Source organism: Bombyx mori, chromosome 7 (assembly GCF_030269925.1).
Source record: "Bombyx mori chromosome 7, ASM3026992v2".
Lineage (NCBI taxonomy): Eukaryota > Metazoa > Arthropoda > Insecta > Lepidoptera > Bombycidae > Bombyx > Bombyx mori.
This window is the reverse complement of record NC_085113.1, coordinates 10,736,629-10,753,697: the sequence shown is the minus strand read 5'-3', so window position 1 is coordinate 10,753,697 and position 17,069 is coordinate 10,736,629. Positions and strand designations below refer to the sequence as shown.

At 37.9% G+C, this 17,069-nt stretch overlaps 1 protein-coding gene across 2 annotated transcripts in view; it reads left to right on the top strand.

Annotated features, from left to right (window-relative positions):
• Positions 1 to 17,069, top strand: part of LOC110386634 (F-box/LRR-repeat protein 7) — an 80,361-nt gene that overhangs the window by 54,691 nt on the left and 8,601 nt on the right. Inside the window, exons 1-7 of one of the 2 annotated variants that reach the window (XM_062669446.1) lie at positions 2,297 to 2,381; positions 2,656 to 2,880; positions 3,507 to 3,698; positions 5,190 to 5,334; positions 8,140 to 8,325; positions 13,037 to 13,182; positions 16,478 to 16,651. In XM_062669446.1, coding sequence (XP_062525430.1) covers positions 2,665 to 2,880; positions 3,507 to 3,698; positions 5,190 to 5,334; positions 8,140 to 8,325; positions 13,037 to 13,182; positions 16,478 to 16,651 — 1,059 coding nt within the window. In that variant the 5' untranslated portion in view covers positions 2,297 to 2,381; positions 2,656 to 2,664. Of the gene's footprint in view, positions 1 to 2,296; positions 2,382 to 2,655; positions 2,881 to 3,506; positions 3,699 to 5,189; positions 5,335 to 8,139; positions 8,326 to 13,036; positions 13,183 to 16,477; positions 16,652 to 17,069 lie in introns of those variants that run through there. The other variant, XM_038012085.2, reaches the window with a different exon arrangement.

Below are 17,069 nucleotides of genomic sequence, written 5' to 3'. Positions count from 1 at the left end.
CCACAGCCCACCTGATGTCAAGTGGTTATTGGAGCTCATAGACATATACAACGTAAATGCGCCACCCATCTTGAGACATAAGTTCTGAGGTCTCGAGTATAGTTACAACGGCTGCCCCTCCCTTCAAATAAGCATTACTGCTTCGCGGCAGAAATAGGCAGGGTGGTGGTACCTACCCGCGCGAACTCACAAGAGGTCCTACCACCAGTAACATTTATGAACAGTTATGAAACTGAAATTACATTTCTAAAACAACAAATTCATATCACTCAATAATTAATTATTCTCTATTCTCAATAAATCGACTCAGAGCCGTAAGATTTATGTCGTCGATTGTACATTATAATTAGAGGCTCGGAACGAAAGCGCGTCATTCAATGGCAGCTAAAATTTTATTAGTTCATTAATTATGTTGGCGATGTTACAACTCGCACGGGATCAGTTAATATGACGACTTGTCGTTTTTATACGAGAACATTTACTGTGTGTAACATTAAATAAAATGCTTTGTGCTCACTTAGTTCTGTATCGAAGTACATATTAACGATTTTTTCTGTGGTTTTTGAAGTGAAAACTTCTTTAGAATCGTTGTGATTTCAAACCGGATGCAACGGAAAAAACGACAGGTAAGAGACACAAATACAAAAATGTGTAGGATGAAGCCAGCAAAGAATGAGACAGAAATATACATACTATTTAATACAGCGCCATCTGTGAGATTTTTTAAATACTAACGTGTGTATGAAAGCTCTTGTAGTGAATTTTAATTTAGGATTATACGTGAAATTAAAATATCAATTCACAGAGGGCGCTACCTTACAATTATTTACTAATGACAAAATTTTACATATACTTAAGACGTTTAGGATAATTGTATTTTAATTTTGGAAGGTTTCACTTCTACCACGTGTGAATTGCACACATTTTGTTTTTTTTTTTGGAATTAATTGTCTTATATATATATCTAGCGCTAGACACGTTGCAGACCAGTGTGCTTAGTGCGAGTTTCTTAACGTTCTCGATAGCGTAAAAGTTTACCCAATTTTGTATGCAGTTGCAACAGCACCCCTACGGGCAAATGTACGCAAACAATCCCATTCCATACAAATATGAGCTAACTTTTACGCTGTGGGACGGTGGGATGGATGTAATGTGCTCTGCGTCAACCCTGTCCCGCCGTCTCAATAGCCCCGACTGGGCGCCGGTTGTGAGCGGCAGGAGTTTTTAGTGAGGTTCAACTCCCACATAGCCCACCTGCCGCGCGGGTGGGGATCCGGCGATTTTCTCCTGTGGAAAAAAAAACTTTTACGCTATCCAGAATGTTAAAAAACTCTCACTAAGCACACTGAGTGGTACATGTCACGACCGTATTAACTATGTTTTGTTCGGAATTTATCATCGGTTAAGGTTTGAACAGCTGTTTTATCAATCGGATTGAGGCTTTAATTAACTCATTTACGCATAAAAAGTAATGTTGTAAAAAAATGGTTTTTATGCGTAAATGAGGTCACGGTTCGCCGGGTTCTATGTGGCTAACAGAGCCCATGGTAATCGCGAAATGAATGTCTCAATAGTATTGTAATATTCCTGTCCTTTCGATGATAGTATCTACCTGAATTATACTTTTAATACCATCGACTCTGTATCTATCATTCATCCCGGTTCAAAAGGAGGGGGCTGTGTATATTAAAGTCTACTAAAATCTAAAGGCATTTGCGTTGCAATCTTAATGACATTTTCTAAATATCTAATCGGTTACGGTCGTCCTATAGTACAGAAAAAAAATGTTGCACGTGCAGCTTGGTGCATATGGAAGAAGTTAAACTTCTTTTGCTGTGTGTAGTATTGTGATTTTCTTCATTTTTTTTATCCTTAAACCAAATTTCTCTTGTAATAGGGAATGCTGTGTATATAAGAGAAACGATCTACCTCGCTCTGTCCTTTCCCTTTCTCCACGGTGGAGTGGTTCGCGAGACGCTCTGTCTATTTTCTCACTCTCGCTCTTCCTAAATTGTATCTTTTCTCTCTAACCATAACGAATCTGTCGCGAGTAAAATTTTACTCTCAACGCACCTAAAGAAGTTTCACTTCAAAGTCTAAATCAATTCTCGTAGTTAATCATATTTAAATAATGACTAAGCTTTTTGTTTTCAACGTTACGTACTAAATGTAACATAAACAAAGAAACTCAGATGACAAAGGTACATTATACACACACGCTTCCGAGTAATTGGTATACAATTACCTTAGACAATTGCCTGTCAACAAGCGGACATTTGACACTGTCAAGTCAACGCGAGATCTCAACGATAATGAACAAACACAATTTGTAATTACATTAATCGTTACGAGGAAGACGGGAACCATTCCTGTTAAATCTGGTTTGAAATTGCTCAATTACAATTGCTTTACATTCCTTTATATTTGTAATATGTTCGCGCAGTATTTTGTAGGTTTGGGACGAGTACGGTAGACACGATTAGATTCATTTTTACGGTTTGATCTCCTAACAACAAAAGCAATAAGTAGTTTAACTACAACTAACTAGATAAATGTTAAGGTTTTTTTGTTGTTGTATAATCTGATATGGTCTCTCAAGACCGTCAGCTAAGGTAGGAAAAAATATTCTAAGTTGACTTACCAAATAATTTCCAGGGTCTCAGGATGTCGACCGGAAGTTGTTCCGGTCTTGGGGTCTGCGGTGGGGCACGGAGACGACCTCCCCCACCGCCGGAGCCGGCCCTCTCCCTTACTGCAGACCTGAGCGAGTTGAGCCTCGATCAAGGCTACCATACGCTAGCAGACTGTGGACCGCCAAGACGACGTCGCGACAATAATCTAAACGATGCGCTATGGTTGAAAATATTGTCGTGTCTTGAGGTTAGTTCTATTGATTATTGTTTTTTTTTATTGCTTAGATAGGTGGACGAGCTCACAGCCCAACTGGTCTTAAATGGTTACTAGAGCCTATAGATATATACACACGTCATTACGAATCCTCCCGATGCATTAACAGTACTTTTAGGTACCGGTCACTGTCCTCGCCGAACCCGTCGCTTGTGACGAAGGGCTCGACGAGTAAATTAACCTATAGACATAACCCACTGAGTTTCTCGCTGGATCTTCTCAGTGGGTCGCGTTTGCGATCCGGTGGTAGATTCTGCGAAGCACTGCTCTTGCTAGGGCCAATGTTAGCAACACACCCGATTTGAACCCCGTGAGTTCACCTACTAGCTTGGTTAATCTAGAATAACCCTTCGAGGTTACTGGAATAGGTAGGAAAAAAAGACATCTACAACGTAAATGCGTCACTCACCTTGAGATATAAGTTCTAAGATCTCAGTATAGTTACAACGGCTGTCCCACCTTCTATCCCACCTAAACATAAAATAAAAAAAAATCTATATTTTTGTTCATGTGAACTGCGAATGCTTTATTCTAAGTTATGATTATGTTTTTCATCAAAACCGCATTGAGTTATTAAGCCGATTCGCTTAAAATTTCAGGTTTCGGACTTATGCAGGGTGGCGCGGGTTTGCCGGCGGTGGGCGCGTCTGGTTGCGAGGTTGACCACGCGACCCGAGGTCTGGAAGAGAGTGAGGGCTGCAGGTCCTCTGGAGATAGCCGCGCGGTGCGCTGGTGCCAGAGCCGGACCCTGCGTTAATGCCGTCAAAGAGTGGCGAGCGAAGAGCTGTGCGGTGAGGTCCATTATAGCTGCTGAACGTAAATTTACAAAACCATCTCCGTGAAATGTATCATCTCGACAAAAATACGCTTACTGTTTTGTTGTTGCAAACATGTCGACGTGATATCTTAATGCTCCCGCCATATAAATCGAAAAATACATATTAAACCATAAAGATAGACATGTCGACGCGATATCTTAATGCTCCCACCACATACATATATAATATGTATGTGGTGTACCCGTTCGCTTCGCTGGGCATTTAAAACTAACATTATTATTTCTCACCCCCACAAAGATTCTCATTATTAACACCCCTGCAACTGGTGTAGGGAGTCCAACACTCTTATAAATATTAGCCTATCCATTAAGTACATGTATTTTCTACATGGATACCAAGTTTTAAGTCAATCGGATGCATGGTTCAGTAGTCATAACGGAACATCCGTAAAAACCACTGTAGATTTATATGTTAGTATAGATATAGAAAAATACAAAGATTAAACCATAGAAGTAACTAGTTTTTTTTTATTATGTGAACAGCTCGCGAATACCGAACAAAACAACAACATGCAAACAGAGACACTGCTTCTCAAAGATCTTGTACCTGCCCGAGGAGATTAAAATCATATCACTAACAAACCCAACACTGGTTTTTTTTATTGTTTACATGGGTGGACTAGCTCACCTAGTGGTGGCTAGGGTGGGGACCTGGTGTTACCGGAGCCCATAGACATTTACAAAGTAAATGCCGCCACCCACTTCGAGACATAAGTTCTAAGGTTTCAGTAGAGTTACAACGGCTGCCCTACCCTTCAAAGCGAAACGCATTACTGCTTCACGGCAGAAATAGGCATTGTAGTGGTAGCCACCTGTGCGGACTCACAAGACGTCCTACCAGTAAAAATACCTACTACTACCAATAATACTAATTACTACCGCTGTCTTCTTCGAACCTTAAATACTCCGAATGTTTGAGTGCAGTTTTCTTTGTCATTGATAACTGAACCGTAAAACAGTGTCGCATTGAAGACTAACTAGCGGTCTCTCGGTAGTCGAAATTCGACTATAATTAATTGAAATTATAAGTTTGTACACTTTTATGATTCTATTGTCAAATATTATTATACTCCTATAACCACAGACTTCGCCAAGACTACACCTAAAGACAAACAATATTTAATCTATTCTCAATTTGACCACAGACTATATTCATTACGAAAAGTTTGACAATAAACAAATAGTATGCATACGTGTGTGTGTGTGTCAAATACACGGTAGTGTGTGTAATGTTTTTTTTATTGATTTAATGTATTTTTTTTGCATAATTTAAAAAAATATTAACATTCTGTACTCCTTCTCTATATTCTCTATAAGTGTGGGAAATTTCATACTCCTCCGTCCGCGCAATTTTCGTAAAAAGGAGTACAAAGTTTTTGCTTCACGTATTAATATATAGATAAATACGGCATTTTTACTGACAGGATATATTTTGTTGTTGTAGGTGACGGTGGCTAGCGCACAACTCCTGGCTGCGACGTTCAGGAATCTAACGCACGTAGCGGTGACCGGTTCCAGCAGCATGGACGCCAGGACCCTGGCGCCACTCGTCACTGACTTAGTGGACCTTAGACATATTGATTTAACGGGTAAATTATAATTTTGGTAAATAATTATGGGTGTCTTGTGAGTCCGCTCGGGTAGGTACCACCATATTTTTTTACATCCGCCGCGGGGCAGTAATGCGTTTTAGTTTGAAAGGTTGGGCAGCCTTAATGTGATATAATGGAGACTTAGATCTCAGGTTTTAAGATGGGTGGCGCTAATCACGTTGTGATGTGTAAGGGTTTTTGTAACTGTTCATCTTAAGCTGGACAGTAAGTTCGTTCGCTGTCCAAGCTAATACTAACATAAAACCACTTCATTTAAAAACTGTTCCGTGTACAGTTTCCCAAATAACTAATTAGTTATGTTATGGTAAGTGAAAGGGTGGGCCTATTTCTATTTATTTAATTGAAGTATCTGGAAGCCTCAATTAAGCTCTCTTTAAAGTATTACTGTTTTATTATACACAAATATAAAATAAAGGCAAATGTTAATAATTAAATACACAATTAAAATCACCAGGTAGACAAGAATTATCTAGGGAAAGAATTTAACCGCGGTGTCCCAATGGAGGTGAAAAAAACAATTGTGAGATTGAAATCAAATACGTTGTCAAAGTTAAACACTGACCTTATTTTCGACTTTTAAATAGATGAGCACCATAAATTAAAACTAAATGTAGTTACCGTAACAGCTCAACACCTTTGCCTTTGCATTCCGCCCTCCGTTTTATCATCTGTCATCTGTCAAATTCAAAACCGTTTTGTTCCTACATACATAATTCCTATCTTATTGAAATAAAATAATAAAAGCAATTTCTTTGACTAAGCCAATTCTACACCAAGTTTGTAAGCCATCCCGAAATATTAATTGGTAAAGTTGACGATTTTACGTCGCCATTAGTGAATCCTACTCGAGATTCAAGAGCCCCGGTGATGGATTTTTAAGTATAATTGTTTTTTTTTGTAGTTCTAATTGCGATTATTTTTGGTTTTCTTTTGCGTCGATGCGAACCAAACTTATTATTATTAATATTAAAATAAGCCATTGATTGAGACTTTTTGGCAGTGACGCGAGGAGTGAAGTTGTGTGATTTGTTTTATTTTGTTAGATTTAAATGCGTAATAACGGTGATTTATTAACTGTTTAGTATCTGTGAAAGTGCACAAATGTAGGAAAATAAAACAAAGCCGTTGGACGTAACTTCTCGGGATCCTCCAAAAAGTCTACTGAAAAGTCTCAGTAAATGTTCACAATTTTACTGAAATTATATTCGTCACATATCATTTCATTTGTAAATTTAATTCGTTTTTAATCATTTACTTTTCATAGACTGTAAATAATTAAAACAGCGAATTATAAAAATCTTATTACTTGACGCTGGCTAATGCACAAACCGTGCCGGAGCCAAAAAATAAAGAAGAAGAAGTTATTGTTTTATTTGCCATGTAATATTATGCCCTATGTCACTTGCACAGTAGATACGAATCTACGTAGTACCCGCGCTCAGGGGGAATGCTGGGTCTGTGGGACTGAGCAGTCCCAGATGTTGGGAGTGGACCGCGGGATTACGTGTAGCCTATCCTAAATAATATTTTTTGTATTGAAGTTCCCCGTCACACTTTAGCACAATATGCTCTCACAAATTTAGGTATAACAATCCACTAATAACAATGACTTGTATGAACAAAACTCCCACTTTCACAAATTAAAAGTGAAATAAAAACAGAACGTTAAGGAAATCTATATAGGCGACTTCTAAAATTGAACGTCCAATAAGCAAAACAAGTACGTATATGTTTGTATTGTACATGACTCTGACTCATGAACTGATGTTATTCCTTCACCGTGGAAGTCAATCGTGAACATTTGTTAAGTACGTATTTCATTAGAAAAATTGGTATCTGCCTGCGGGATTCGAACACCGGTGCATCGCTACATACGAATGCACCGGATGTCTTATCCTTTAGGCCACGACGACTTCGAAAAATTTCGCGTTTCCGAATCGGAGGTGTCTGGTAACCGCTAACGTTTATCTAACAAAGTCACCCATTCTCGCAAGAAAGCAACAAACGCTTCTTATCTAAGAACGTAACAACAAAGGGAATTTTCATTTTGACGGTATTCGTGAAAAGATTTCCTATAGAAAGACCGTAGTACTGAATGTCTTTATAAAGAAAAAGCTTTTCGATGTTGAGTTGTTCATTAATGTCAGCTTTTTCCATTCACGAATGTGATCAGTATTTTATTAATGAAACTCACAAACAAATCTGACTTAAATCAGTAATAGGAGCCCGTGAACACCTTAATTTGGGCTTAGTCGTCCATCTTGAGTCAATAAAACAAAATTTTCTAACATTTTTTTTATTGTGCAGATGGGTGAACAAACAATATGAATACCGCCACCCACCCCAAGCTGGATGTTTCAATTATATAGTAAAATGAATTTCCTTTCAAAACAGAACGCATTATTACTTCGCAGCAGAAGGGTGATTGATACCTACCCGCGATGCTTTACAATATGCCACCATTAAAATCAAATTTCAGACTTTTTTATTGCTTGGATCAGTGGACGAGCTCACAGCCCACCTGGTGTTAAGTGGTTACAGGAGCTCATGGACATCTACAACGTAAATGTGCCACCCACCTTGAGATATAAGTTCTAAGGTCTCAGTATAGTTACAACGGCTGCCCCACCCTTCAATCCGAAACGCATTACTGCTTCACGGCAGAAATAGGCAGGGTGGCGGTACCTATCCGTGCGGACTCACAAAAAGTCCTATCACCAGTAAAAAAAAATTACAAGAGTATTTTAACAATGTCTCATTCTTTTGACTGTATATTTTTAGGTTGCCCGCACGTGGATTGGCCGGAGTGGTCCTGTCTTGAGACCCGACTGGGCGATCGGAGGCCTCCAGTCGAGTACATTGACCTCACTGACTGCGGGTCGGTGACCGACGCTGGCCTTTGTGCTTTGCTCCACACCTGTCCGTCTCTCCAGTACTTGTACTTGCGGAGATGTAGTCTAGTCACAGGTAAAAAAATTACAAGAGTCCCACATTTCTTAAGTGACATTGTCGTGGCGTGCAACCTCTTTGACAGGACATAAGACCTACAATGACTAGACATAGACACAGACTAAGACAGAGACTTGACAAGAATTCGAAAAGAAATGGAACGAGGGCGTACGTACCAGCGGCACGCGGTACATTTTTTGACTTCAAAAAAGTCGGACAAAAAGACGAAAAAGAACGAATTGACCGTTCTCATATAAGAAGACAATAGAATAAACGACCGTTCAACTGATCCTTCGACCGTTCAGACATGTTATGTAACGTGAAGACAGTTTGGATCCTCTCGATTAAGTAACGGTGCTTTTAGGTACCTCAAGCACAGGTCACCATTCTTGTCGAAACCGTCGCTTGCCACGAAAGGTTCGGCGAGTAAACTAACCCATAGATACAGAACACTGAGCTTCTCGCCGGATCCTCTCAGTGGGTCGCGTTTTCGATCCGGTGGTAAATTCTGCGAAGCACTGCTCTTGCTGGGGCTAGTGTTCACACACTCCATGCATGTCTTTTTCGGTAGATCTCTTCCTCCTTCTACGGATAAAATTTACTTGCAATTTTGGCCACTGCATGCGTTCATTAGGTCCTAGTCGGATGGTCGATGTAGTTTCGTTCGCTGGTCGTGGCCAAACGACAGACGCCAGGAATATGCTTGTAATTGGAGAGTTCACGGCTTAGCTCGTAGTGTATGATCACTGAAACCTATACACGACGGAATGTGAATGCCTCTTAGCGCCGTGAGGGATGAGGTCAATGTATAGAATAATCAGAATCAATGTATAATGTCATCCGTTCTCAGATCAGTTTGAAAACATTGAAACTCCGACCTCTTGTGTCCAAAATGGTTTGCGGAATCCATGTTGTGATGACTTTGGACTGAAACTAGTCACTCAAAAGCAGGTGGCTTGTGAGTTTTTGGCCTAGGTAGATATGAAGAATAAATTATTACAAATTGACATTAGCTGCCTAGTTAGAAAATGCTAAACAATAGTAATTTTCTGACAAGTTACATAATAAATCGAAGGGTGAAAAAGGTTATTTGGTTTAAGCGGAATTGTTTCCATTTTAAAGGAAAGCCATTTAAAATATAAAATTTGTAAAATATAACATAACAAAAAACTTCTTCAGCTGTTTTAATGCGGTAAACTTAATTGAAGTTCAATGAAAACATCGAATTGTTGATACTAATACCAATTAAAATGTACCTTTATTTACAAAGATATATCTCCTACTCCCCCTCGAAATGATTGAAAATAGTCGTTTCCTGTATAGTTATACAATAAATGATTAGAAATAGTCGTTTTATGTCTAGTTAAATAATCATAGAAAATAGTAATATCAATTAAATCATTTCTTTGTACAACGTAGTCTGGAAGGATCGATTTAAGAAACACGACCACTAATTATCCCACTGTTGTTTATTAGATATTTTAATACATTTTTCTCTTTGTGATTTCGACGTAGTGCTTCAACCATACAAGGTCTTAATTCTACAAAGTAAACAGAATGAATATAAATATGAACATAGTTAATAAATTAATGGAATTATCTAATCATTAATTCTAACAAGGCTCCCGGTTAATTACGTTCGAAATAATTAAAATTCCAAGAAACAGCTTTTCTCTTCGAATCTCTCTACCTAAGAACAACATTTACATAATCCTCAGCAGACCTGCTATCTCAAGATGGCGCACACGTAACTAACTCTTCTCTGATGGTTACAAATAAACAAACGAATTTTATTTATTCGAATAAAAAAAAAGCTTTTATTCCTATGTACGTTTATTCTTTTTTTTATGGCCTAGATGGGTGGAAGAGCTTACAGCCCACCTGGTGTTAAGTGGTTACTGGAGCCCATAGACATTTACAACGTAGATGCGCCACCCACCTTGAGATAAGTTCTAAGGTCTCAGTATAGTTACAACGGCTGCCCCAGCCTTCAAACCGAAACGCATTACTGCTTCGTGGCAGAAATAAGCAGGGTGGTGGTACCCACCCGTGCGGATTCAAAAGAGGTCCTATCACCAGTAATTACGCAAATTATAATTTTGCGGGTTTCATTTTTATTACACGATGTTATTCCTTCATCGTGGAAGTTCATCGTGAACATTTGTTAAGTACGTATTTCATTAGAAAAATTGGTACCCGCCTGCGGGATTTGAACACCGTAGCTAGATATGAACGCACCGGACGTCTTATCCTTTAGGCCGCGACGACTTTTGCAACCGCGACCACTGAAGCTCCCATCGCGTTGCTTGAAAGCCAGTCTATATCTATACCTAGTGAGGTCATAAATTCTGTCACATGTTTAATGTAAAATAATTGAAACAAGTTTATTCATTATGTAACCATTCATATACCAAAATGAACTTAACAAAACATAGATTCTTATGACACTAAAGTTTATTCAAAATGACCTCCGTGATTTTGAATACAGGCCTTCAATCTGCACGGCCAGTCGTCTATCGCAGCACGAACGAGGTCCATGTCAATATCGGTGGCTGCCTTAATCAAGGATGTCTTGAGTGACTCCAAATTGGGATGAGGCTTTGAGCATGCCTTTTCCTCCAAGTGTTGCCATATCTTGTAATCTAACGGATTCAAATCTGGACTGGAGGAGGGCCAGTCTTCGTGCCGGATGAAGTCGATTTCACGCGCCACCAGCCAGTCTTGTGTGCTCTTCGCTCTATGAGCTGGCGCCGAATCTTGTTGGAATACCCAGTGCCTGTTATTGAACATGGTATGAGAAATAGGACTGTATTTTGATATACAACTGCATTCGTTTTTACACCTTTCTCACAAAAATGTACCTCTGTTAAGCCCCAATAAGAAACTCCCAACCATACCATGAGCGAGGATGGAAAATGACCTCGTTGGACACGCGGAATACGGTTGCTCGCTTCTTCACTACTGTGTGGGTACACCTTATCATTTTGTTTGTTGTAGCTCTCTTCTACGGTATAAATTTTTACATCCGAAAAAAGAATTTCCCGATATTTTTTTCCCGCGTACCGCTTCAACAAAGCGCGGCATCTCTTCAGTCTCAGGTCCATTAGACGAGCATTCAAACGATGTCCTGTTTTTCTTCGATATGCCTGAAGCCCTAAGTCTTCATTTAACACCCTTTTCACCGTGGTTCTGCTTAACCCCATCTGAAGGGCCAACAGTTTCTGCTTACGTTTGGGATTTCTTTGAATTCGCGCCTTCACAGCTTTTATCACTGCTGGAGTCCTAACAGACCGAGGGCGACCACTTCTTGACCTGTCATCTACACTAGAGTCTTCATTGTATCGTTTGATGGTACGATAAACGAATCTTTTGGTTATATTCAAATTTTTCAGTATGTTAAAAATTTGAATTGGCGCGTAACCGCAACGATGCAACGCAATAACTGCAACACGGTCTTCTTTAAGCGTCCACTCCATATTTAAAAATGAGTAAAGTTCTAAAAGTATACATTTTTATTTTTCATGAACAATTCGAATTCCATAAACTTTTTAGTGGCCAGCATTCTAAAAGAAAAGTTTTTACTGTGTGACAATACTTATGACCTGACTAGTTATATATAAAAATGAATTGCTGTTCGTTAGTCTCGCTAAAACTCGAGAACGGCTTGACCGATTTGGCTAATTTTAGTCTTGAATTATTCGTGGAAGTCCAGAGAAGGTTTAAAGGGTGAAAAAATATGAAAATGCTCGGTATTATATAAAAACAAACAATTTTGTTTTTCCTTTGATGTGTCCCCCGTCGGACGGATTCCTTTTGTTTGTTTTAAGTTTATTTTATACAAAAGTTTAGGTCTTTTATTTATTGATTGAGGCACTACGAAGTCTGCCGGGTCAGCTAGTTGGCAATAAATAAGTTCTTGTCAATAATTCGTCTTCTCGCATTAAAACTGTATAATCTCAAAACTTACTAATTTTACAGGAGAGAGTTTTAAAGATTCAACAAGTGACATTTTTAGTATTAATCATTTTTGCAACATTTATTTTTTATTTTTTACCAGTTACATTATCTGTCTTTTAAAGTAAGATAAAATTATGTATTAATTTTGTTAATAGTAGTCAAAACATAGGTAAACTAAAAAAAATAATAACTAAACTACGCTCTTTTGACAGTATTTATGAGAAAAATACTGGTGATACCAAATAATTCCGCATATCTATATATTAATATGTGAAGCAAAAACTTTGTACCCCTTTTTACGAAAATTGCGCGGACGGAGGAGTATGAAATTTCCCACACTTATAGAGAATATAGAGAAGAAGTGCACAATGCTAATATTTTTTTTCAATAATGCATAAGAGATACATTAAATCAATAAAGAAAACAATACACACACTACCATGTATTTGACACACACACGCATGCATACTATTTGTTTATTGTCAAACTTTTCTTTGGAGTCTGTCAGTTACAGGCTGTCAAATCGAGAATAGATTAAATATTGTTTTCTCTTTATTAATATTTGTCTAAAGTGTATTCTTGACGAAATCTGTGATTAAAGAAGAATAATAGTCCTTGACAATAGAATGATAATAGTGTACAAACTTTTAATTTCCATTAGTTATAGTCGAATTTCGACTACCAGGGGACCTCTAGTTAACTCAATTTCGAATACTTTAGGAAATTGTACACTTTTAATGCGAAAAGACGAATTTTCGTTTGCTTGTTACAGATGCCGGAGTGAGATGGATCCCTTCGTATTGTGCTCTCAAAGAGCTTAGTGTCTCCGACTGTACCGGAGTCACGGACTTCGGGCTTTACGAGCTAGCGAAGCTGGGTCAAGCCCTACGTTACCTTTCTGTCGCCAAGTGTACGCAGGTGAGAGAACGATCATATAAATAGACCTTTATTATATCGTGAAAGATATTATCAAAATAACCCTTCTACTCATATCTGTTCATAAAATATTTGTAACTACTGATACCATGCACCTCAGGCTTTTTTTACAATATTTTTTTTTTACTTGCATTATTTTTAATTCTAATTTATTAAAATTTATTTTCTATTTTTTAGTTGGATTTTCTATAAAAGCGTATTTTGTTAGTTTTTTTTAAACTATTATTTTTCTCACTATAAGTGTTAAAACAGTGTTGTTGTAATATCGTTCCCTTTAGGCTTTCGAAATGCTGATACATTATCGTGTCTCGAGTGCCTTATCGTTCGAAAGCCGTCCCGATCGTAGCCGATACCGATAGCTCCTTGACGATTGTCGATTCACCACGTCTTTTGTTTATTTTGTAGATAATACTATTTTGCTAAATTGAGATTAGTGACGATTTAATTACGGAGTTTCTCCTAAGTGATATATACATATTTTTCTAGTTAGGCATTTTTAATAAACGTTAATGTCCCTCTCTCTCTCTCTCTCTCTCTCTCTCTCTCTCTCGCTCTAATGATCCACTTTTATGAATAAATTCAAATCTGTTCTATTGTTTTATAGCTGCAATTTTCGTTAGCATTACCTTGTATCCGGTTATGTTATATGTGGGATCGGGGTGCACAATGAAATTAGCGATTTTGTTACTTTGTATATATATATTTATTGCTTACATGGGTGGACAAGCTCACAGCCCACCTGGTGTTAAGTGGTTACGGGAGCCCATAGACATATATAACGTAAATGCGCCATCCACCTTGAGATATAAGTTCTAGGTCTCAAGTATAGTTACAGTGGCTGCCCCACCCTTCAAACCGAAACGTATTACTACTTCACGACAGAAATAGGCAGTGTGGCGGTACCTACCTACCCGAGCGGACTCATAAGAGGTCCTACTACCATTAAAAATATTCAATCGTCAGCTCACAAAAATTGACGTCTTTTCTTCTATCATCAATATGTCTGTCTTATACTTCATGCGCCAACTGTTATCTGTCAAGTGGCCAGCCAATGGCTTTCACATAATTATTCCCACATATACGAGTATATTACAGTCCTGTTATATTATATACTATAACTAGCTGTACCCGTCCGCTTCGCTGGGCATTTAAAATTAACATTAATATTTCTCACCCCCACAAAAAATTCTCATCATTAACGCCCCTGCAACTGGTGTAGGGAGTTCAACACTCATATAAATTCATTAAGTCTATTCATTAAGTACATGTATTTTCTACATGGATACCAAGTTTCAAGTCAATCGGATCCGTGGTTCAGTAGTTATAACGCAACATCCGTAAAAAACACTGTAGATTTATATATTAGTATAGATTAGTTCATAGCATACGCGTTCAAATCTGGATTCCTCAAGGTTCTTTATCACACTTACTGAAGAAAACGAACTCAAAGCTCCTATTGTATTCAATAGCTATTTCACTCTTCAAACCTGGGACCGGATATGGTCCGCACGTAATTGCAATAGCCCCTTAGGCTACAATCGGCTACGTAGCGAAAAAAAGCAGCAAAAATAGACGGAAAAAGCGAAATGGTACTTGAGTGCTTAATTAGACGTCTACGGAGATTTGAATTAAAAAAAAAAAGTTAATTAACATTCCAACTACTAATTTCCGGGGTAAAAGTTTGAATCACGAACGTCGTGATACTAATGGAACAAAGTAAAGGGTTTACTCCAGGGTTTCAAGTATAAAGAAGTTTTGCGAATCCCGGGAGCTTTAGTTTGCATAATGTTTCATATTTACGAGATAACTAAATTAAAATGTTTAATTAAGCTATTAGCATACAAGCATACAAATCATCACAAATCAGAACCGCAATAAGTGGCTTTGAGTTATTAATGTAATAAAAAAAAACTGCTTTTTTTAGTTCCATTTGGCAACATGTTTAAGATCACAAATAGAGTTTTGTTTTGGAATGTATTTATTTTTGGAATCGAATGAACATCGTCTTGTGACTTTCGTCCAGTTTTTCTTTCTGAGTGCTTCGATCTTAGCTACAGAGGAACTAAACGCAACATTCCTTGACGTTTTTTTTTTTTTTTTTTATTGCTTATATGGGTGGACTAGTTCACAACCCACCTGGGTTTAAGTGGTTACTGGAGCCCATATACATCTGTAACGTAAATGCGCCACCCACCTTGAGATATAAGTTCTAAGGTCTCAGTATAGTTACAACGGCTGCCCTACCCTTCAAACCGAAACGCATTACTAGGTACTTACGACCAGTAAAGGTTCGCTTAGTTTTTAATTTTGAATGCTTCGATCTTAGCTATAGAGGAACTAAGCGCTACATTCCTTCATGGTAATTAGGTCGTCGTAGCTTTTATTAGCTGGGCGATGCAGATGTTAGCACCCATGAGTTACGCTGAGGGTCGTGGGTTCGATTCCCACTGTGGGTAAACATTCGTGTGATGAATAGGTTTGTTTGTTCTTTGTCTCGATATTTATTATCTATATATGTATATACAGGTAGCCCTTCTACATATAAGACTAACACGAAAAGAAAAAAATCCCAAATCCCTCTTGCAAGACGGTGGTTCTTCTATAGCACGATAACAAGATTTTTGTTTAAAATTATTTAGCCAATTACATATTGTATTATGAACACACAATATGGGAATAAACGAAATTTTACTGGTTATTTTGTATAATATTTTATATAATACTAGCTGACCCGGCGAACTTTGTTCCGCCTTAGAGGCAATAAATGAGCAGACTTTTGATTTTATCAAGGTAAATTTTTTGTTTGGATAATTAATGTAAATTAAAAAAGTAACTATTTTAATGATTTTTATTGGCCATATATTTTAGTTGTTATTATTATTATTATTATTATAATTTTATTTCTTGTTCTTCTTCAGTCCTTTCACTCGCAATGTTTCGAATCCTACTTACATTACCGAGTATTGCAACCATCCCGAACAGTACAGATAGGCAACAATTTTTCCAAAAGAAAATACATACTTAACACCTACATATTATTATGTATGTGTTATATGACGAAGGGATGACGTTGCGTAATAAAAATCAAACCAGCACAACAATAAATTTGCGTTGTTACTAGCGGCATTTCAATGTTCTCTCTCATCTGCCAGTGTGTTTCTTTAGCACAATCAAAGGACTTTTTCCCTTAATTCTTCCCACGCTTATTTATAAATACATAAATATTTGTACTAAGCCATGCGAATCTCACTAGCTTTATAATGTTTATCATCCACAGGTGTCGGATTCAGGGATCCGTACTCTGGCCCGTCGGTGCTATAAGCTTCGGTATCTGAACGCGCGTGGCTGTGGAGCTTTGGGCGATGATGGAGTGGAAGCTGTAGCCAGGGGTTGCTCCCGACTGCGAGCTTTAGACCTTGGTGCTACTGACGTTTCCGAAGCCGGATTGCAAGTGAGTTGTCAATGTTTGTTTTTTACAAAATAAATAGTAGTACTAATCATTACTTCAAGTTATTCACGAAGATAGTCCTTATAAAATAATCATTTTCTTTGGAAACATTTCACAATGAAGTCACAAACATCTTTCGATTATTTTGTTACTTGTCTTTTCATTTAAAGGTCTACTAGGTAAGGGGATTTTCGGTTCCGAGAATCCTTTTAGTGTCTAGACAGTGATAGATTCAGCCTAAAAGGTTCATTAACTAGTCTGTTTTGATAAATCTCCTGAGAAAACTGACACACTCGCAAAATTGTTCTGGTTCAGTATGTTTGAATACTATCAAATTGAAACTACAGAGCGTACAGTTTCTAAAAAAATACCATATTCTATAACAGTATTTTTGTACGAAACGCTAAACACCAGATATCCT